Source organism: Pholis gunnellus, assembly GCF_910591455.1.
Source record: "Pholis gunnellus genome assembly, chromosome: 2".
NCBI classification, from domain to species: domain Eukaryota; kingdom Metazoa; phylum Chordata; class Actinopteri; order Perciformes; family Pholidae; genus Pholis; species Pholis gunnellus.
The window spans coordinates 18,908,389-18,931,893 of record NC_136536.1 but is presented as its reverse complement, the minus strand read 5'-3'; the positions used below and the strand labels follow the sequence as shown (position 1 = coordinate 18,931,893).

Sequence of the window (23,505 nt, the reverse complement as noted above, 5' to 3'; positions counted from 1 at the left end):
TCTTAATAGATATACATATTTAATTCAGTAATTAATAATAATACAACTACACAAACAAAAACAATGGTGTGACTTGTTATAGTAAGGCTCAGACTGCAAAAGATCCATAACATGAGATAAAACAACAAAACCAGTACATTTCAAATATATATTTTATATATATATTTTTTGGCATAATCAATTCTATTCTACCGCCCATTCAACATGTGATATTATTGGGCAAGCGTTGCACACCTTACACCTGATTGGCTGCGGACCATGTCTGTCTTTCAACTAACCACGCCCCCACGGCCAGTGACTTCCGCTTCTGTGTCAATCCCAGGCTACACACTAAATTCCTGCTCATATCTCTGGACTTGTCAAAACATTCCCTCTGCACACAGCGCCGAGGTAAGGCGACAGACCTTTTACTGCTCTGACTACAGTCTCCTGTTCAAGGACACACCTTTAGCTTGTATTTATTCTTATAAGAAAGGTGCTAACTATGCTTGTTAGCCACCTTTTTTCTTTTTTTTTAGCCCGCTCGCTAACGTTAATGCTAGCTGTCAAACTGCTCCTGATGTCCTGTCAGAGTTGGAGCTGTCCGCTAGGTTTATGTCGTTAAGGACACGCAGTATCCCATATGCGTATTTACTTACCTTGTTCTCATTTGACATTGTTGATTGTTTAGTACGTTTAGATGTGTAGATCAATCGCTAGAACAGTATGTGCTAATGTCAGTGAGCAAACAGTCCGCGGTAGCATAGCATTCTGGGATGGGTTCTCACTAACAACACACAGCTTGACGGTTGAGTGATGTATTATGAACTACTGTTTGTCATCAGGCTCTTTCTTAATGTATTAGCAAACAGCTACAGTAAGTCTGGTAGTTGCGTTAGTGAGACTGTCATTTCGTAACTGCCCAAAGTGAAATGTGAGGGAGACACTTGAAGCATCATAAGGTCGGAAGAAGAGTAGCGTTACTGTGTGAAACCGGTCAGATCCACTTGTGTAGGAGAGATTGTAAATGGTTACCAGCAGCACTTATCCCCGTAAAGGCGTAGGCTAAAGTTTTTACTGCCTCAGTCAGCACACAGTGGGAATGTTCCCCTGCCTGTTTGGCTCCCCACTGCCTCCATCACCCTGTAGATCCAACTCACAGGAGAGACCAAGCCTTGTCTCTTAAGGTCGGTGTACTGGAGGTCATTGATCCCGAGCTGTGCACTGACACAGCGGGCTGTTTCTCTGCTCTCCATGGTGTAGACGTATCCCTCAGAGGAAGAGATTGTATTGCTGCATCAACTGCTTTGTGATGCTGATGATGCCTGGGAAAGATTAGATTTATTGTCCCAGAGGGGTATTTGTTTTCATGGCCAGTACACAGAAACATACAGATGTACACATAACAACACACAGGCTGAGAGTCTCTTCAGATACCAATACCATGTTGTTTAGTCTATTTCAAACATTGGGAGCTTGGTATTGGCATAAGGAACCGATACTTATATTTTGAGACCCTTGATCCGGTAACATTAACGGGACACTGGATCTTTTGTCGATAAATCAGTAACAATTGTTGCCAGACGGACAATACCTTAAATGCTTTGATTATATTCAGCACTCTACGTTGATGAAGTTCAAATGCAAACTGAACTCCTCCTATTTTCTCACATTTATAAATTAAAACAGTTCAGTTGTACCAAAATAAATTATCATCAAAGCAAGTGGTTAATTGACTGTAATGTAATTTTGTAGGTGATTGATAATTTAAATGTGTTGTAGCTGCTATAACAAGATTCAGGTAATTTGTTTGTCATTATTTTTGATGTTTTGTTGACAAAATTACAAATCGGTTGATTGATAAAAAAAGAAGAAGCAGCAGACTCTTTCTGCTGAGTTTATTGCGTCGTTACATGAGACGGCCGGCCGTTCCCTGTGGAACTACAGCTGTTGTCTTTCTGTTATTTGTCTCGACTTCCTCCCAACGGTCCTTAATTAGCTCTTCGTTAGTTGCTACGGCGATGGCGGAGCATCACTTTGGACCAGCGCACTACCTTCAGCGAGGCGGGATAGATGAGAGACGTTTGTTGACTTTGTGGTTGGCTGTTGAAGTGTTCATTCGGTGAACACCTCAAGAACCGAATGTGCGATGTGTATTGTTTGACTTCTGCGGTTCAATTTAAGGGAACAGGAAAGAGATTTTGCAAGGCATGTCCTAAAAGGCCAGATTTCAACACGGTAGAGAGGAATATTGCAGAGATGGCAGGTCCAACACACACGAAAGCAGACACGAGTAGAAACTACTTGAGTTATTTTGGCAAGGTGTATTTTTGGTGTTTCAGGAAGAATGATATATATTTTTTTTATTTCCCAATGTGTGTCCTACTTCTTGTCAAATCATGTTTTGCCTCGACAATCAGCGACTGTGTGAATCATTAAACATAAAAAGGCTTCATTTTGTTTTTGTGCGTCGTACATCTGCAGTGGGTTGCCACATGGGGATAAGGCAACGTTTGCACTAGTCCAGGCAACCACCCAGGCAACAGAGAAACAATACTGTATGTATAATTTATGATGAGGGCGAGCCAATCAGCAGCCTGTCTGATACACAGCCGTTGTGTTGTTCCGCTCCGCTTTGTTTGGCTCGTGGTCATAGGGAGTGCATGCTGGTCAGCAGGGACGAACTGTCTGCCATTATGTCAGCGTACTGTCTCATTATTGGTGGTGATGAGATGTATAGACTGATGCATTGTTAATTTCCTTGACAGATATTTAACTTGTTAACGACATTATTTGTTCCAACATGTCAGGACAATTGGAGGACCGTGTACGGACTGCAAGAAGTGTGATTGGGCAGCTTGGTTTGCTTGTTGTTTTCTTCTCCATCTCTCCTGTTCTTGTTCACTGATAGTGAAGTCGACATCAACAAACACTTCCCATTCATCAAGATGAAGAGGGACTCTATCATGTTCTCCTTTTCAGTAACACAAGACAACAAAGTGTTATGTGATCTGGCCGAAGTTGCGCTACTGCACAAAGAATGTCAGCACAACTTGTTATTGTGCGACTCGCTACACAATGAAAGTGTATCTAAAACTTTAAAACATATTAGAAATCCATCCCTGCATCGTACCTAATTGTCTTCGGCGGGACCACCAGAACACCTCGACACCGAAGCACAAAAAAGAATCCAGTTTAACCAGATTTTGCCAGCTGAACCAGTCGCATGTGAGGACAGTGGAGAACAATGGCGGTCACAGAAGTTGCTTTTGTGCGCTTGTTTTTTTTAATGCACTCAGTTGGGAGTGTCAGGGCAATTAAGGGTGGACACCTGAAAGAAGTTTCGAGCTAAGATGCTGAGCTGGCTTTCTATCTCTACACCTGTGTGAAAGTAAGACTCATCCTGGCAGGTTTTACCTCCTAGCAGGTATCAGTGGAATGTGCTGATGCACACGACAGTGTGTGTGTGTGTGTGTGTGTGTGTGTGTGCGCGTGCGCGCGCGCTCTCAGTATCCTACTCAGAATGAGACAGTGTTTCGTTCCCAGAGGGTTTACACTGTAGCTGGAGGAGGACATACTCGCCACCACAGTCAGAAGCAGACACACAAAGTATCTCGGTGAACACTGATGATATTAAATCTAGTTCTAAGACTGCAGCTCTAGTCTTTGCTTGGTGAACCAGGTGCTGAGCCATTGTTTTCACTCGTCAATGATGGACTTGATGGGTGACGCACATACGGGCCTTGAAAATCTTGTTTTCAGATACTCGCTGTGTGGAAGCTATTTTCTGTCTTAGTGGCGTTCGTTTGACTCGTGCAGCTGCAGTTGTGAGGGCATATGTTAATTTGTCCTTCCTTTCTTCAGCCATCCTTATTCATCATGCAATAAATAAACACATTATAACACTTATTTCCCTCCCGCTCTCATGCTTTCGTCCCTCTGCATTAGAGGTGAGGATCTTCACTGTCCTCACGATTCAATGACGGTTCACCTGTCAACGATTTGAGCGCATAACGAGTCTCAATGCATCCCGATGTTTTGCATGTTTTACGGGGGCATTCCTTAATGCATGAATTAGCCTAGTGGCTAGTGGACTTGTCCTTACTCATATCTCCTCTCCTCTCACTTGGTTTGAGTCACTGCATCTCCCGACACAACACCGCCGATGAATTTCCGCCTGCGTGTGTGTTTTTCTTCAGCCTAACCTTGTTGAAACAGAGCAGCTGATGTTGGTAGCGAGAGCAACAAGTTAGCGCACCGCCGAGTGTTTTGACAGTAAATGACAGCAACACGCGGTACAGACTCCAATGAAGGTCCAGATTATGTTTTGCGACCGCATCGATGCAGAAGTCTGCACATCGAGATGCAGCTTAGAATCAAAAAGATTCCACACCAAAAGATTTTCTTCACAACTAATTGGCAATGATGCATTTCCAGCCTCTGTAAGGAGTCCGGCTTGCAGCCAGTTGTTGCTTTTGTGGTCTCTTCACACTTTGTCATTTGTGTGTGCTTTAAAGCTGTTTAAGCACAGGATATTGTAGATGTTGACGTGAGCACTTGCAACACTTACTCCGACGAGCTTAGTCTCGTGATTGAGGTCGAATGAACTTGATTTCACACTCGCAGTCGTGCTTTGATAAAACAAGTCGTTTGTGGTCTGTTGACATTTAAACTCTCATGGTAATGGTCTTGTGATATGTACTTCCATGTCCCTTCCCTCAGCACTGATGTGTCCGACTGTAACTACACATAGATGATATACAACGGTAGAGGATGCTCTATAGGAGCACGCAGGAAGAACATTCAAGAACATTAAACAAGAACATTTTGAAACATTGGAATTAGATAGCTACGACCTGTACTGTAAAGTAGCTGCGTGGTAGATGTTGATCAAATGAAACACTGTCTCTGCTCAGAAACAACATTTAGTGAGTTTAAAGTAAGGTGGAGGTACCTGAAATATTAATAATGAATAAATAATCTTGTTTAGTTTGTGCACTAAAATGTTGGTGAGACGAGAAACTAAGAGCAAGGATGTTGGTCAACAAAGAGTTGACATTTTGGGATTTATATAGTGTGTTGCAGACTTAATTGAATCCATGAAATTCATTGCAGTCTTTTTGTTTGATGCCAGTCATTTGGCCTTTTCTAAAAATATATTTTTGGCAGTTCTGCTACATTGGAAAGTGATAGAGAGAGAAAGGGGATTACATGCAGCAAAGGGCCCGCTTCACTGCGGTAAGGACTCTGAATGCTCTCTACCAGGACAGCTACCGGTTTGGCCCTTTATAATCCTCTAAAATACTTCAAGGAATTATTCAACCTCAGAATCTGAACTCAACTAAATCAGGATGTTAGGAGTCAAATACAGCTTTGTTAGCTCGCTCATTATCCTCTTTTTGCTATTGTTCAGGCTCATCCAGACAAAGGTCAATAACATTACAGGAAAAGTACAAATATTGATACTAGGCCACCGGTGTTGTTGCAATCTGCATGAACATTATATACTAGTTGTTGTCGTATCAGAAATTCCTGATTGGGGAGCAGAAACTGCAGTTGAGAGGCAGAATGAAATGTGTGTGGAACAACGGTCCGTTCTGAGGAGCCACTGGTCTGATGAGACACGAGAGAGTTACTGAACTCCACCTGTCCTGCTTTTGTTTCAGGCAACTTGAATTGAATCGTTTCCCTTTTTTTTACATATTACCGGCTCCCAATTTACTCAAACAGTTTCTGATTTCTGATGTTGTTGGTGACATTAAAGCTTGTTTTCGTCTAGTTTTCTTAGTCAGCATTCAACCTTTTGTGTGTGTGTATTGTGTGTGTGTGTGTGTGTGTGTGTGTGTGTGTGTGTGTGTGTGTGTGTGTGTGTGTGTGTGCGCGTGTGAGAGAATTTGACTTGTGCTATGCATTTCACAGTATGCATAGGTGTGTCACCTATTGAGGTAGGTGTGTGTGTGTGTGTGTGTGTGTGTGTGTATGTATGTGTGTGTGTGTTGCTCAGCACTGGGCTCCGTCTCGCATGGCAACAGCTCTCGTCTCTTAATTTATTTCCCTGCGTCTGTCTCTGTCTCTGTCTCTCTCTCTCTCTCTCTCTCTCTCTCTCTGTCTCTCTCTCTCTCTCTCTGTCTCTGTGTGTGTGTCTGTCTCTGGTCCTCTCTCTTTTTGTCCCTGTGGCTTTTGATGTTTTCTCGTCTGCCCTCCGAGGACAGCGTAGACAGACGTTGAGGCTAGTGTCTGTACACTGGATTTATGAGTGGAACCGTCACATCGGTAGGTTTGTCTTTAAGGTTTTCAGTTGTTAGCAGTGATGTTATTTTTGCCATGTTGCCATTGGGAAGTTCAACAGTGGTTGCTACAGTCACAAGCTTTGGTATAACCTGTTTGTTTTGGGAGTAAACTGAAAAGATGAGGTCAATATGGTCAGTAGAACTTGTTAGATTGGAGGCTTTAATAATAATTTGGAATGCTAACATGCTAATATGATTATCAGATTATCTCGACCAACAGTATTAGATTGAATTACATCGACAAATGGTCAGTAGCTACTTGTTAAGTCACTCTAAATGAAAGGTCATCCTGTGTTGGTTAAATCTGGTAACTGTGATGGGGAACTTTAAATGTAAGGGTCTTTCCATTGTTTGTTTTTCTACAATGCATTTATCTCCAGCTAGATTGACATGTGATCATTTTAAGGCCCAATGAGGTTCAAAGTCTGACGTAAACAAATGCATGTGAGTAACATAATGCACCTTTCTTTTCATTCTTGGCTGAAAACATGTTTGATAACCACTGTTTTATTTGTTGTCTTTAGTGAGAAATAGGATGTGGGAACCGCAAACTCTTTGGACTGTGTTAACATGGTCAGGTTGTCGTCAGCAGCTTTGTGTTGAATCATGTGCAAGAAACCCAAAGTTACCCAAAAGCGTAATCTCTACAGCCATCATGTCAGACAAGTGCTTTTGTGTATTTGTAATGGAGTAAGAGAGCCTTAGATTGAGGTTACCTGTGATGAGATGGGGTGTATGTGTGTGTGTGTGTGTGTGTGTGTGTGTGTGTGTGTGTGTGGTGCAATGCCTGTCATGGTTACGTCACAGCTCACAGGTGTCTAGAACAGAGAGCCAATCAGAGAGCTCTCTGTCTCTGTCTCTGTCTGTGAGTTTGTGGATTTACTTAATTTACCGGAACAGTTATGGAATAGAAAACTAGTTGATAAAACTTTAGTGCAGAACAGGGTTTAGCGTGTACAGATATAATTGGTGTAATACCGTCTTATGACGGGGAATGTGGAAGTGTTTCATTTCACTTTGGTCATGTTGATGCTGGTGTCGGATTCCAAGAAATATTTGTTCTACAAAAAAAGAGTCATTGACATGAAGATCTTTCGTAAGATTCATTCCCAGATATCGCGTGGATTCTCAGTTCCTGTTTATTTTCAGACATGCAAACCTAATTATTGATGTCTCCATGTTGAGTGTTCAGGAAGACTTTCAAGGAGCAGAATCTGATTAACATCTTAAAAAGGTAGAGGACCGCCTGAGGGCTGTAGTTCAACCGGTGGTTGTTGTACTTTGTCTCCACAAAATCAGAAGGAATGGAAAGTATGTGGACTTCCTGTCTACAACCTGAGGCTTCCTGTTGCTTACTGTAAAATAAAAGTTGTGTGTGGTGACCCCACCCTGGCCTGGTTCTGGCTCATACCTGGAAGCACTATGCTACAAGATTACAGGTTAAATTTGTCTTTAATGCAGTCGGATCAGTTACAATCGAGAGGGATTCTCTCTTAAAGAATTTGGTGAATTGTAGTCAGTATCCGCGTAGTGTGTTACATGAACTTGAGAGTCAGAACTAGTAAGTTAGTCTATTGTATAAGAGCAATAATGCAGTAATGCTGTTGAGATGAGTGAGGAGTTTAGCTGTGGGAGTGCAGCTGGCCAGATGTTCATGCTCCATATTTCCATATATGAGTACATGCTGGTTCTGTAACTCATGCAAATCAGATCTTCAGCCGTGTTTGCTTTATTCACAGAGAGACAGGTAGGCATAATTTGCTATTTGTCTGCCAGATACCGTGCTCCGAAATATTATTTATTCTTATATTTAGTGATTTGAAGCCTGCACACCCTCGTCTGCCTTTTTGTGTTCAGAAGATGATCTCATGGTCTCAGTAGCTGCTGCAAAAAGACCTGAAGAGTTTTTAATTTGCATAAATAAAACGGCTCTGTTTCGGCCTCGCAAAAGGTTTTAGTTTGCTCCGATATGAAGTTTAAACGTCACACATTCTGCATAATGGTAGAATATCACCACTACTCGGAGAATACAACTTTTATGTAGATTTTCATGATCTTTGCAGAACATGGATACTAAAGCACTGATGAAATATGCGGGATAAGGGTTATCACAATTAAGCTTGAAGCGACCAACAGTTTGTGAAATACTGTCTTTGCGTCCTCAGACTCAGGAGACACATTTCTGACACTTGACACCACGATAGATTTAAATAATAAAACTTAAGGTCGGACTTTAAATGAGCTGTTAGAACAATTGAATACCAATTTGTCATTCTGTCCACCTTATCTGTTGAGAACACCGAGGCCAGAGTTCACTTGTGTGCTGAAGGCGTTCCCTACCACTGGCAGAGGTACGAACCCTTCCACTGAGTGGAATAAGGCAGAGTGGGAGGAATGGAAGGAGAGAACAAGCACCGTTTCCGCCTCCCAGATTCAGAAATAAATGGACCTGTATGAAAGGATTTGTCTCTTTTGGGATTTAGTTTCACTGCAGGTACGTACAGACTTTGTAATGCTGACAAACTGAGAAATAGTGTGATGATCGTTCAGTGTTTCCAGTGAAGAACGAAGCTATTTTGAGGAGAAGAGCAAGTGCAGATGACATTAAGTGATGTCGTCTAAATCAGGAATGATGAAGCGTCGTTCCTCGAATTACATTCAGAAACAACTAAGAGCCTGAAAGCTGTTTGAAATAATGGAGGAGCCAAAAGACAAGAACACTTTAGACTTTAAATTCAGAGGCTGTGAATAGACACTTGACTAAAAAAAAAAAAATGAATATAAGAATTAAATGAAGGCACTGAGGTTATGTCATGATTTGGGTTTTGGTTTTAGTTTTTGTAAACTTGCTCAGCTTTGGGACTGATACCAAAACAACATATTTTCCCCCCAGTTAGATGAATATGAACACGTCTTTTTACGCTTCTGCGCCGGCTACAGCTGTGGCTATTTTTGGGTTGTCTGTCCGTACATATGTACGCTCCATTGCTGTGAACCTGCTGTCTCAGGAACACCTTGAGGCAATCTCTTCAAAAGTGGCACAAACATCCACTCGGACTCTGATCAGATCAGACTTTTGTGGTCAAAGGTCACGTTTTTGGCTATAAGCTAATTATGACAATTTCAAACAAACGTGTAATAGGATAAAATGATGAAGTTCTGCCATTTTGGAAAGGATCTGAAGTACAACTTGACTGGTAGACGGACGCATACAACCGTGAGGCTTTTATTCTAGTTTCATTTAACTAAATTAAGCCCAACCGCTCAATGCATCAGTGTTACATAAAGACACATTTTGGTCCCAAAAATGTATTTGATATCCAGCTGTAGTTGTGTTGTTTAGAGCCTTTAGCCATGATGTATAACTTAAGCTCAAGCACATGAAGAACTGGATTTAGCTTTACTGTGTGTCAGAAAAGAGAGGAAAGTGTTTCGTGCCAGTTTGGTGTGACGTCAGGCATGTTGCTCATAGTGGTGAGAGTAACAAATGCGTAAATCATGTGTATTTATTCTGAGTCACTGTGAAGAGTGTGGTGAAGTGGGCAGTGATGCCAAACAATGAGTACATGATAGAAATTAAATATTAGCTTTTTTAAAACAGCAGAACAATGTGATCTGCTGCCAGCACAGTGAAGCATTTCCTTCCAAAAGCTTTTTATGGGCTTTTTACTGACTACTTTATAGACTCGTGTTTCTGTTTTGTCACTTCACCCTGTATGTGAAGGGATTAAACTGGAATATGGTTCCACCTTCACTGATTGTCACCGTTACTGACCGACATTCAGCCGGATAAGAAAGCGTCGTCTACGCATAGCGCTGTGAAGTACAAGTTCAATCAATGGCGAAATGTTGTGTTTTTAAAAAGCTACAACAAGCAGCCAAGCAGAAGCCTGTTTCCTACATGGTCCAAATAAAACCGTCAAAGGCAGCCATTGAAGCATTCTAAGCAATGCTAATTTTGAACTTGTGGTTTCAGCCCTGAATCTCAATGTCATGCCGTTTCATTTTGTAACGAATCGCTTGTAACTATTTATCGAAATTTGACCTTTTTTTATTTTTGGAATTTGATAATGAAAGGCCATTTTGGGGACTTGAGTTTGACGTGAGGAAGAGCCAGACAGAAGGTAACTGTTGCAGTGCTGTCCCCGTTATGTAACTACTGGACTAGAAAACTCTCTGTTCGCAGTCAGTGGACCATGATGGACACTCAGCCACACTAAGCTGATCTGTTTTAGCTGGTAGCCTAGACCGCTGGGAAGGACCCTTTGTGTCATCTGAAAACTTGAAATAACACCAGTAGAGACTCAAGAATTGTGTGTTGTCTTCCTTTGTTTCTACAGGTCACTAATCATCTTCTCATCGAAGCCAAAGAAACACAACCAGAACTCAGACGTGACATCATCAACAGCAGATTTGCTCTGACTGACGTCTCCTGGTGTTACTCTTCTCTGGTTCAAAGCATTTGCCCAAAATCGTCGCCGCACTGAGCTTTGGACGTTTCCTGGGTATTGACCGAACGCTGTGCTGTTTTCCGTGGTGACACTCCAGAGGGACTCTGAGGGATCGGCCCCCGAAAGGAACATGTGCTAGAAGTTCACCCGTCCTCAACGACCGGTCGCCTTTGACTCTAGAAGATGAACAATGAAGATGAGTTCTACGACGCCGTCACAGGTGGGAGTGTGTGTGTGTGTGTGTGTGTGTGTGTGTGTGTGTGTGTGTGTCAGTCCGAAAAAAAAACTTAATGTGCTGGTTTGTATTTTTGCAGATCGTCTTAAGATCTTTTCAGAAAGAAATAGAAAGTTCTCCCTCAGAGAGACAAATCAAATTCTTGATCTTAACAAACCAAACGTATGTATTGATTATGTTTGTTAGCATCTCATTTTGTCATCAGAGATCGTGGCCCCGTCATTCCTAATTAGATGGTCTGTTTTTGTCTCATCATAGAAGCATAATAGCATCCAATGGAACTTAACCTGCCTTACTCTAATCACTGGTTCAATAATTCAGAGGTCTGCTGTCTTGCGGTCATGATCAGCAATCAGCAACACACAACAGTGCTCAATTACAGAGGAACATATTTACTTTATCCCACAGAGGCAGAGAAACGATGTTTGGGGAAAATCAGACCAAAAATCAGCACGTAACACTTATCCCCATTTGAGGAATGCCGTTAAACACATCCTGACTTGTATTTATGATTAATTGGTTTCAGATTTCTGCTACCGTAGAGAGATTAGACGAGTCAACTCTTATGGGATGCCATGCATGCTAATGTTACAGTTGCCATGAAGGGCCTGATACCATGCATTACCTAATTACAAAATAAAGTTGAGTTGGCTCACGAGTAGGTTGTACGTGGGTTTTGTGTCCCTCCAGTGTCCTCATGACTATTTACTACGAGAGGCGGAGCTTGACGAGCATTCCGGGGGTCTGACTCGCCGGACTGTGGAGGGATGAACTTTGAACACACGTGTTTTTTTTTCAGAGAGCAATCCTTCCTTCCTTTGGTTATGGAACATCCGGAAGTAAAAGTCGTACAGTGGTGAGAGCAGCAATGAATCCTGGGATACGATTATGAGAAATTAAGAGCATGTAGACGACATGGCGGTGAACATTTTACTGCGATAGAAACATTAAAGTTACCTTTGCTCTCGTGTCCATTCAGTAGCGTTAAACGTGCTCATGTTGGGTGGAAGGGCAGGGCACATCAGGGAGTTGTTCTCCGTCAGTAATTCCGAGCACCATTGTTTTCGTACCTTCACTGCCCGTTGTGTACGTGTTGGATAATATTGCTAGGCGTCAGCCATTGTTCGCTCTTACGCAGTTTTTTGTTTTTTTTCAAGCAGCTATAAATAAAAGATTCAAGCGCGTGTTTGTGTGGGTGTGCCTGTCTCTGTGTCATCGTTATGATCGTCTTACTGATCTGAGACAGATGCAGACCAGGGCAGATGTATTATTCATCGGTACATGTGCACAAGGTGAGCTGTGATCAGCACCAGGTGGCTTCCAGCTTGGCCTTATTGTCGAGTCTTTCTTCCTCATTGGACCTCTTATTTATGATGATTGGTTTTCACTGGGATTTGAATAAAATGTCAATATTTCCTTAAAAAGTTCAAGTCCAACGATGACTTGCAGAAAGCAAGACAACATTATTGTCCTTTCATCACAGAGCTCTGCTCCTAGTTCGCTTCATGACAGCGACGGAGGCTTGGAGAATATGATCAAACTGCTGTTTACAGTATATATAATAAATGTATACGTGCAGATTAGTAGCAAACGGCAGGATTTAATCTCTGTCTTACGACTGAAAAATGTCCACGTAGTGAAGGAGCTGCTCAGTGATATTCTGTTCCTCTTTCCATATTATTCATGTTAGCAATAGCTCACCTGATATGGTAACAATACTCAGCTGGTACCTTTGACACACAGCTGACAGCTGAGTAGGCGTGTTTAATAAATGACGATAAATGACTCGGTCTATTTTAAGCTGTTGTTAAGGCCCCACCTCGAGGGCATCACGCCTCCACCCTGCAGCACTTAATGCTCTCGCTTTGTTGATGTTCTGGCTACCGCATGGGTGGTGCAGCTGCTGCTTATTTAATCACATGCAGGTTTCCTGTAGTAATTCAGGTTTATTTACAACAAAGGTAGACGGATATTTAAACACCACACTTAGCCGGGCATGTGCTGTGTCTTGAAACTTTGGAATCTTGACAGTGTACTAAAATAAAGGGACACAGTATTAGAGTGTTGAAAGTGACCCGGTGCTGTGTCAGGGAAGAGGTTCGTCAGTGTAAACAGTTACAGGCAATCAATAACATTTGCCAGTCAAACATGAGCAAGAAGTTCCTGATGCAAAAATGTATGCAAATGTGGTAGCAACATTAAACATTCAGAGTGTAATATTCACATTTGATCCCATATTAACTGGCAGCAAAATAGAAAAAAAGCCTAATGTGTCTCTATGTATTTTACTTTTTTAAAACATTTTTATCACACTATTGAAGGAGCAGGTGTTGCAGGATTTGTTGTAACCGTGAGCGTTCCTGTCCCACAGGCCTGGATTCTGACGAGTCCTATGAAGGGGTGTCAGAGGCCAGTTTCAAAGATGCACTGGTGTTTGACGGCAGCAGCCGGAAGAACAACGGGTCGGTGCCACAGGAGAACGGCATCAAGAAGCACCGGTACTGCTGCATTCCTGCACCGCCTTCCATCTGCACTGTGTTACTTGTTTGTTTGTCGTTGCATCACATTTTGTCTTGGAAGCCTCCCACTGGAACCAGTACAATGTGTGGGCCAGGGTCTTACCTCTCACTGGTTTGGGTTGGATGTTTGCTTGATAAACCCTGCAGCCATTTTTACATGAACAGTAATTGGAAGCTGTGAGGTAAGAATTGAGCAAGTTAACTTAAGAGGCAGCTTTGTGACGGTACATATGGCAATCTGTAGAAAGGACAGAATAGTAGGGTTCTCAGGTAGGTTAGGGCGGATTGAGGAAACTTGGAAGGAAACCAGGAAGGGAGAGAAACATTTACCTTCGTGAGGTGTGGTTGACCTCGTTGTTACGTACGAGGCATTCTTTTAAAGAGGCGTGATGAAATGGACAGTGAAATCAAAAGGTCTAGTTATATAATTTGGTCTCTCTATCCGTGCATGGTGTGATTAAGAAAACTATTATATGAAAAATCTCTGTTCATTAAATTGTAAGCCAAAGGCTGACTTTAAAATTAGCCTACAAAATGTCAGGAACACAGGCTTAAAAATAAATGTTAGTGTTGTGATCTCCTTCATTTTTGGCATTGTTGCATTGGGCGGGAGATGCGAGCGCATCTCTGAGATCAACGACAAACATCCCTTCACGATCTAATCTGTAGAGCTTCATTGGCTCAGTTTCACTCAGTGTTTGGGGAATATTTCTCCTTCCGCTCTGTCTGTCCACCATTTTCTCTTCTGCTGAAGAAACTCTCTTATAAGTCCTCCTCCTTTGCCCGAACAGTTTTTCACATTAAAGCTCTTTCCAGGATCTCATCTTAACTGTAAGAGGAAATTCTTAGAAAATGTCTAAGAATTTCGTCACGAGCAGCAACTCTTTATACGAGGAAGCTGAAAGAAGGACCTTTATTACTCGGTTTCATCACATAAGGGTGGTGTGATTATTATTCTGCTCGATGTGAAACATGATCATGTCGCCACTAAAGTTAGCAAAAAAGAAAGATAGGCGATAGGAACTTATAGCTATCAGTGGGGGACTGACCTTGCTGTCTGCTATTTCGTTGCAGTGAAGACACACTGTGTGGAAATGCACCACTTCTCCATTCACTCCTAACAGAGCGAATCTAGGAGAGAGTGCCTCGATGGCAAATCTGTCCACAATCATCAGAATATGATGACAGAGTTTAGTTGAATGTCTTACTTTGTTGTTCTAAGTAACTTGGACATTTATTTTCCCGCCTACATGTAGCATTTGAGGCTCGCTAACAGACCACATGCTCCGCTTATCTACAACCTCGACTGTCGAGAAAACCGGCATGTCATATCTTGTTTGCTTTCATTTCAGGACGTCGTTACCTGCGGCCATGTTTTCTAGAACCAATGTCAGTATCTGGAGCATCCTGAAGAAATGCATTGGACTGGTAAGGATTGGCTGTGTAATGTTTCTCATCGTTCCAGTCCGTAAGATCGCGTTACCCTGTTTATTACATCGACGGTTTCTCTTTGCAAATGCAGAAGTTCAAATGATTTGGAATGTTGTTCTGCTGGTGGAATGTAAAATACGGACTTCATGTTGTGCTTCTCACAGGAACTCTCAAAGATCACGATGCCCATCGCCTTCAACGAGCCTCTGAGCTTCCTGCAGAGAATCACCGAATACATGGACCACACTTACCTCATCAACAGAGCCTGCTCTCTGTCCGACTCCATAGAGCGCATGCAGGTCAGACACACACACACACACACACACACACACACACACACACACACACACACACACACACACACACACACACACACACACACACACACACACACACACTCTTATGGACTAAGCCCAGCTCCAAAGGATTAAAATGAGAACATGCAACGCACGCACAAACACATATAGACATTGTCATGTCACACACTGACTAACATGATTCGTAAATTGTGTGTCTTCAGGCAGTAGCTGCTTTTGCTGTGTCAGCAGTTGCATCTCAGTGGGACAGAACTGGAAAACCCTTCAACCCTCTGCTGGGAGAGACCTATGAGCTCACCAGGTACACACACACACACACACACACACCCACACACCCACACACACCACTCTTTTTAACTTCTTTTTTTAAGTTCACTTCATTGATCTTCCCTCTTCTCCCTCTACAGAGAGGATCAGGGTTTCCGGCTGGTATCGGAGCAGGTATCCCATCATCCCCCAGTCAGTGCCTTCCATGCAGAGAGTCTGGTCGGGGACTTCGTCTTCCACGGCTCCATCTACCCCAAACTCAAGTTCTGGGGCAAGAGCGTTGAGGCTGAGCCCAAAGGGACCATCACACTAGAGATACTCAAGTGAGTCCAAAAGAGAGAGTGTTCATATCACAGCTTTGTGATCAAAAATCACTTCCTCATCTTCTATTTATTTCCTCTCCCCAATGTTCTGCCTCTCCCTCTTTTGTCACCTCTGTCATTCTTTCATATCATTTTCGTTTTCTCTATTCTTCCGTGCCCTTCATCCCTCCTTGATTTGAACTCCCCTTCCTCTTTTCTCTCCTCTCCCCCAGGCACAACGAGGCGTACACATGGAGTAACCCTTACTGCTGTGTGCACAACATCATCCTGGGCAAACTATGGATCGAGCAGTACGGCACCGTGGAGATCGTCAACCACAGGTAAACTACGCGTGGGAGATGTAGTTCTATTTATGTTCATTAGCTTATCATTTGTAGGGATAAGTGCAGTTTATTGTTTACAAAACACATTAATATACGAAAGAAGCTTCAGATAGAAGATACAGTAAAAAAGAGGGCAATTATTTTCATTGATTAACTTCATGATTGTTTTTCTATTAATACTTTAGTTTATAAAATGTCAGAAAATAGTGAGAAATGTTCATCACAATGTCCTTGGTGTTCCAACAAACAGTCCAAACACCAACGATATTCAATTTACAAAGAGATGAAATTAAGAAAGGCAGAACATTGTCTTTTGAGAAGCAGATATATGGTCCTTTTTGCTTTATAAATTACTTAAATTAATCTTCTTTTCTGTGACTCTAATATACAATAAAGGTAATAATTTAAAGGGGATTCAAGTCATCAATGGAGTTGATTGACCTTTATTGGTGCTCAAGAGCGACTACTACATCATTGAGCCTCACACACACACACACACACACACACACACACACACACACACACACACACACACTTGTCCAGAGTTCTGACTCCTCAGTTCTTTAGAGGAAACTGAACCACAGTCGAGTTCAAATAAAACGCATTCAAAGTGACACTGTGGTATCTGCCCGACTCCTTCGTTGACTCTGATACTTCAGACTGCAGCTTGTTTACTCTCTGCGTGTCTCCTCAGGCAAACGATCCTCTGGTCTCTTTTTGAACCTTTGTTTATCCAGGGAAGCTCTGCAGGGCTCGTTTTAGTCTTATTTCCGTCACGCGTTGTGTCATAGTCACACTGTAGCACACATTCAAGGAGCTGTGAAGCAGTCAAATCACAGTCTTGCACAGTTTGCTGGTGCTGAGCTTTTTACTGTTGCACTGATTGGATTAGTGCCTCACATGGACAACAGGGAAAGCTTGATTGACATTTTAATCACATTTATTTTCAGTGCCAGATCAGACTGGCAACCTTTAGTCACAACATGTTTAATGTTTTATTGCATACTCTTTGTTAAAACAAAAAAGCTAAAATAACAAAAAGCTCCAATATGCCAGTGTCTAGGAACTATTATTTAATTTCACTTTTTACGTAAAGTTAAGCGTTTACTGGAAAAAAACAAAGCTAGAGAAGAAATGCTGATTATTTCTTCTTCTCTCCTCTTTTCTCCTGCAGCACTGGAGACAAGTGTGTGTTGAATTTCAAGCCCTGTGGGATGTTTGGCAAAGAGCTGCACAAAGTGGAGGGATACATCCAGGATAAGAGGTTAGTAACAAACTGTGACCTCACCTACAGCTTGTATATTCTCTCATTTCACAGCATGTGAAGTTTACCAAGTTGTTATACTAATCGGGTTCTTCCTCGTCTCCTCTGCGCACCTCTACCTCTCAATTCTTCTTCCACAAACTCTTTCTTCTTTCTTCTCCACTTCCTGTCTCTCCTGCCTTTTATCTTCTCTCTCGTTTCCCCGATTATTCCTCTACTTACTCTTCTCTCTCCGGTGCTCTGTCTGTCTGTCTGTCTCTCTCTCCAGTAAAAAGAAGCACTGTGTCATCTATGGGAAGTGGACCGAGTGCATGTGGAGCGTCGACCCTCAGGCCTACGAGGCCCACAAGAAGTCGGAGAGGAGAGGAGACAACAAGAAGCAGAAGAATGTGAGAACAAGTTAGAACATCTGTGGAACTGGCACCTGTGTTGCTTTTATTCCTCCCATAATCTGAATATTATTGAACTGCTTGTGAGTGAAAAGTGATTTTGGTCTTCATCACATTTATTTCTTGATTTCCTGATGACGCCCACAGCGTTCTGTTCTCATCCAGGGTAGACCAACAGGCTTCTGTAGGCTGTCGGAGGTCTTTAGCTATTCAGCTTAAGTCTATTTGATATTTTGTAGTGAAGCATAATATCTGCAACATGCGCGTAGCTTTCCGAACAAACTCTATTGAAGCAGGACAGGTGGTGACACACGCTTCCTGTAGATAAAGTTCAAACAAAGTCACTTCTAATGTGACCTAAGAGGTCATTTAGCTCTGAGCATATTGAGTTTAACAGCAGTGACAATGAAGTGTGTGTTGTTTCCAGGAGGAGCAGGAGGGAGCGGAGAACGATGACGCAGACGACATGCCCGAAGTCCAGGAGACGGTTTCTGTTGTACCAGGAAGCACTCTGCTGTGGAGGATAGACTCCAGACCGGCACTCTCTGCTGAGGTATGAAAATAAAAAACACACACATAACACCAAGCCGGAAAACCAAAAAGCACTTTATGAGCTATTTTAAATCAACAGATTTTTGGCAGAACACTCTTTGTGACTTTAGTCAGTGGTAGAACAGCTATAAGTCGTGCCGGATAAATCCATTTACAAACACAAACGCACTCGATGTCCATAACTTCCTCTCTTCCTTCCCCCAGATGTACAACTTCACCAACTTTGCATTGTCTCTCAATGAGCTGGAGCCCGGCATGGAGGCCAACGTGGCCCCCACAGACTGCCGCTTCAGGCCGGACATCAGAGCCATGGAGAATGGCAACATGGGTAATTTGATTTACAAAGTCCCTTATTAGTGTTCAATGGAGTTCTGTTTGGCCGGTTTGGCAGCAATGCCCTGCAGAAACCTTCAAAGATAAAAAGTATAATCAGAAGTTACATCTGACTGATGGAACTGATTATTCTCTCAGTAACTGGAAAAAAACAAACACTTTCCTGTGATGCTACTATCTGCTGCTGAAAAGTCTTTTGTCTTTAGTGACTTCTGGTGCGATACAAAGAATAGACAGAAATAAGACAATGCTGCCACCTGCTGGGTGTCTGTGTTATTGTCTCATGACGTCTTGCTGATCTCAGGGAGTGATCCGTAAAGAAAGAAAGACGCAAACCACTTAACTACCTTGAAATAATGAATAAGTTCTACCCCAAGTCTTTTTTTCTTTTCTGTGATAAATGGTACAATCCACAGACGTCGTGTGTGTTGTTCTCCTGCAGATGAGGCCAGTAGGGAGAAGGAGAGACTGGAGGAGAAACAGAGAGCGGCCAGAAAGGAGAGAGCCAAGAATGAGGAGGAGTGGTCTACCAGGTGGGAAATGTTCATTTAAATATTAACATGGTACAAACATCATATGGCAATGTTGCTGTGAGCTTTCACAAAAAAGCTCTTTTTTAAAATTTCATATTGGGTCAAACTGATTACCGAGCAAGTTAAAAGAGCTTTGTTTATGTGATGTGAAGTCGTTAGTGTTTCTGATGGTTGAGAGTTTTGTAAAAAAAGAAAAGAAAGTGGTAATGGGCACGATTTTTCATTTTTCTTCCCCTCGCTCTCTGAAAACACACATTATTCATACATTTATTTTCTAACCCAGTTACACTGCAAAACAATCAAGAATAGTGGCGGAAACAGAATAGATGGTCAAGATAGATACAGTATTAACAATCTTGTCTTCTTGGTATTTCGGAATATTGACTAATGGCGATAGCGCCTTCCTGAATTTTGCATTTGACGCTTAAAAATATCAATAACCAACACAACCACTGAGCTTTTATTTTCACTGAGCGTATATCATCCACCGTTCACCATTTCCACTACTGGGGATAGTAATTGAAAAGAAGTAACATTGATACTCCGGGGGAAACAAACCCGCTATGCTCTTCGTATTTTGGTGCGTCGTCCCTTGAATTGCACTGCACATGTTGCGATGCATCGAGCAGGTAAATTCTGCCGTTGTTAATCTGTGTGTTTGTTTGTGTGTGTGTGTGTGTCTCTCAGGTGGTTTCAGATGGGCACCAACCCGTATACCAACTCCCAGGGCTGGCTTTACACCGGCGGCTACTTCAATAGGAACTACCAAGACCTGCCTGATATCTACTGAAAGCCCGCTAGCCTTCATCCGCTCCTCCTCTATAACCTGCAATGACCTGCCTGTCACGAAATGGAGAGAAATGTTAAGAATCCACATACTCCTCATCCTCATCATCATCATCATCGTCTTTAAACCGACACACCCAGCACAGAGTGGAAAGACTTACAAAGGATCCAAATACCCGTCACTCCTCTTAAACAGCGGCCTGCTTGATGACGACTAAGTCTTCAGGTCTCTTTTTTCTTTTCTTTTTTAAATCTTCACTTCAAGTCTTATTCTCATCATTGGTGATTTCACACCACATAACGACCAGCACACGTTTCCCATCTCTCTGCCCACGGCATCGCTTAGAGCACAAGAACCATTTTATTTCTGACCAATCGCAGCGGCAGAGAGCTGGTACGACAGTTAACGGCCCACAAACCCACAGATCTGAATGTTTAAACGTCTTTACAATCAAACCCTCACCACCTGCCGAGCCTCTGGACGACGACGACGACACTTTGAAAACCCTCATGTGTGTCGTTAATGAGTGAATACGAGCTGCAGCAACATAAAGTAAAACATAATAATCACATTGATGGATTCATGGACATGGACAGACGCCCAGTCAGCAGGGAAATCAGGGATGTGAACGCTCCTTGACTGAAGATGAATCTTGAGGATGCCTTTTCTTTTTTCTTTTTTTAAAAGCTCAGAAAATAAATATAAGTACTCTTTAAGGAACAAAACTATAAAGAAATACTAGTTTAAATACTGATTTAACCGGTCATCGAATGCATCCATGTGTTGTATCCCTAAAACATTTAGTATCCACTGTTAGCCTCCCATCGACCTCCTGCTTAAGGTTTATGTATTGAAATAAGCCAACTACTAGAAAACGGGTGTTTCCTCGACAGCAGAGTGGAATGTGCAGCTGGAGTGAGACCAGACCTGGGATCAGAAAAGAAACCCCATGATGATCTGATGTTCTCCTACAGGGCAACACATGAATGAACAGAGCGCAGGTTCACTGATGACTCTGTTAAAGTAGCATGGTACAGTGTGAAGAACGGCCCTCAGTGAATCCACTCTGTGCTGGTTCCTCAAAGAAAACGTTGTAATGTGAACGAGATGAGATTTAAGTCGCGATGACCTGTTCTTACAGAACAACCGTGCTGTCCCGAAAAGGTAAAATGTGACGGTCAGTGACTGCATGTAAAGCTGAACCTGGAAGACTAACTTTACTCCTACAGAGTTCAATCTCTCCCTCTATTAAAAGGAGTTTGACATTTATTAGAGAATATTTAATCCCCACATTAGACAGAGCCACCACTGTTGAGTAACAGTGATCCCCAATGACACCGAGTTCATTCAAGTAACGGCAACATTACATTCCTCTTGTGAATGAGTGTATAAATATGCACAGATGCTTATTAAGTCATATTATTAACTACTAGAGAGGGAGAGAATTTGCTGTGTGAGTGATGGGAATTTGACAATGTGAACCCTCAAGATTTACATTATTATTAATCTCGCTCATTAAGGCATGATTATAAAATAAGAAAACATTATTCATGTCAGCGTAATATACTGTAACATGCTATGTTATATGTTGCTGTGCGGGTGGATTGGATGTTAGAGAATTGATGTATAGAGGTCACCGAGATGTAAAATGACTACAAAGCAACACAAAACAACTACAGACGTAAAGTTACCACAACAAAGAAACTACACACACATATCTGTCCTGGTCGTCTTGCCCCCACACAGGACGGCCCAGGGGTCTATTGTCTCCTTATCCGTCCTTGCTCTTTCTTCTGATACTGATTGTAGTAAAAAGGAGCCACATATCAACAGCGAGTCAAGAGTTTGGCAAAGAAAGTGAAAAGTACTCTAATGAATGTTGGCACAAAAGAAGAGAGATGGTGCTCCTGAGAGGGACCGTCGCACAGCTGTGCCGACCGGACATCTAGTATTTGTACAGAAACTCTTCACTGTGAGTTTTCCTTAAAAGTCCCTTTCTCTGCTGCTTCGCTCTTGTGATTTTAATTAGAGAAACGTATGATGAACCGGTTTCACTCCTCAACTCTTCACATTCCCTGCAGACCTGTTTGCACAGGTGAGAATAATTTTGACAAGGAAAAAATAGTTTTAAGAGCTTTTGTAGAAAAGAAATAATGGTAAATGATCTTCTAGGTTGCTTGAACTAACTACAGAGAAAGTTGAGCTGCCGTTTGTGATCTTCAGAAATCTCCATTTTCCTGCTTCGTGTTCCCCGCTGTTCAAATATCTCGGCTATCAGTGCATTTAGGAGCTGTGATGTATTTCACAGCACCAACTCTATGCAACGTTTGCACCTCGACATGAACAGAAGACGTCTGAGCTGTTGTACAGTCGGGTCACACCCCCCCAACAACACAGACACACATCGTGAGCCTCTCTGCTTCAATAGTCAGTCGTATCTCAAATATTGACTTTGCCTTCTTAGTTTATCTTAATATATTCCAAATGATTGGACATTCTTATAACTTTTTGGGGACTACACATCTTGTATCAACTTAACTTTTGGTTTGTGTGTTTTTTTTAAAAACTTAATTCTGTCATGCTTAGTGCCTCCTTTTTTCATTCCCTTGTTTTCTGTGTATTTTTTATTTGTTTATTATTTATGATGTTTGAGGTTTTATGAAATAATTCTGTTGTAATTTTTTTCTTCTTTTGCTTATGTAGCTAATTCAAACAGTGCTTAATTTAATTATTTCAAGTAAGCATGAATCTGAGCTGTTTTATAGAGGAGCAGAGCGAGTAATCGGGGCTTGGAGTGAACATCATTCACCAGTTTAACACTTGTACACGTTACTGCGGCCGTTACGTCTGTCAGATTTACTAGCCAGTACAGTGTGTAGGTAGATTTGTCATGAATAGAGTAATTCAAAATCAATCACATAAACACTACTTGAGTTGAACTTTACACTGGCCAAATGCTCCAGTCGTAAATGAACCCAAACAGCATCGAGGCGTCACAAGCTGGTGAACTGGTGCGAGTGGCTATAATAGACTAATGCGCATTAAACTAGATCTCTGTTGCTTTGAGTGTTGGTTCTTTCTATAAAATAATGTCTTCTGTTGAGTTTGACCCTCCTTCTCCTGGACTGTATCACGGGGTTGTCAATGTTGTACGTGTGTACAAGTGCTGCACAGAAGTAATCACAAGCAAAATGGCAAATTATTTTGTGCAATTGATTTATTTTTTATAGTATTTAAGCAATTGTTGGTGAGAACATTGTACCGGCTGTTTTATTTTCAGGTGGGGGACTGTAAGGGGTCATATCCAATCTGTGGACAATTTGAGATTAATGTACGGGGGAAATGTCAACTAATAAAATCCTAATTTCAGTTTATAACTGTGTCTCCTTTTTTCTAAAACAAAATTAATACTAAGGAAAATGTTGGCACAACTCTGATTACTGAGTCAAAACACACACACACACACACACACACACACACACACACACACACACACACACACACACACACAC

The 23,505-nt window shown here is 42.0% G+C and overlaps 1 protein-coding gene across 3 annotated transcripts; it reads left to right on the top strand.

Moving 5' to 3' along the window:
- The first annotated feature begins 306 nt into the window (after positions 1-306).
- On the top strand, positions 307-23,370 carry LOC306707712 (oxysterol-binding protein-related protein 2-like). 3 transcript variants are annotated; one of them, XM_079175285.1, is made up of 14 exons: positions 307-390; positions 10,610-10,940; positions 13,327-13,453; positions 14,827-14,902; positions 15,070-15,204; positions 15,426-15,523; positions 15,630-15,812; positions 16,025-16,132; positions 17,310-17,399; positions 17,668-17,788; positions 18,216-18,341; positions 18,545-18,668; positions 19,116-19,206; positions 19,894-23,370. In XM_079175285.1, exons 2-14 carry the CDS (start codon positions 10,904-10,906, stop codon positions 19,994-19,996), a joined length of 1,419 nt encoding a protein of 472 aa, XP_079031411.1. In that variant the 5' UTR covers positions 307-390; positions 10,610-10,903; the 3' UTR covers positions 19,997-23,370. The 3 variants fall into 3 exon arrangements, with proteins under 3 accessions (XP_079031411.1, XP_079031412.1, XP_079031413.1); XM_079175286.1 differs by lacking the exon at positions 307-390 and adding an exon at positions 6,123-6,252; XM_079175287.1 differs by lacking the exon at positions 307-390 and adding an exon at positions 8,648-8,763.
- The last annotated feature ends 135 nt before the right edge of the window (positions 23,371-23,505 follow it).

What these genes read in the sequence shown, in the direction of transcription:
- LOC306707712 (XM_079175285.1), top strand. Translation starts at nt 10,904, where the DNA reads ATGAACAATGAAGATGAGTTCTACGACGCCGTCACAG. An exon ending in GAGACCTATGAGCTCACCAG is followed by an intron (nt 15,524 to 15,629) that starts GTACACACACAC and finishes CTCCCTCTACAG; the next exon opens with AGAGGATCAGGGTTTCCGGC. An exon ending in CATGGAGAATGGCAACATGG is followed by an intron (nt 18,669 to 19,115) that starts GTAATTTGATTT and finishes GTTCTCCTGCAG; the next exon opens with ATGAGGCCAGTAGGGAGAAG.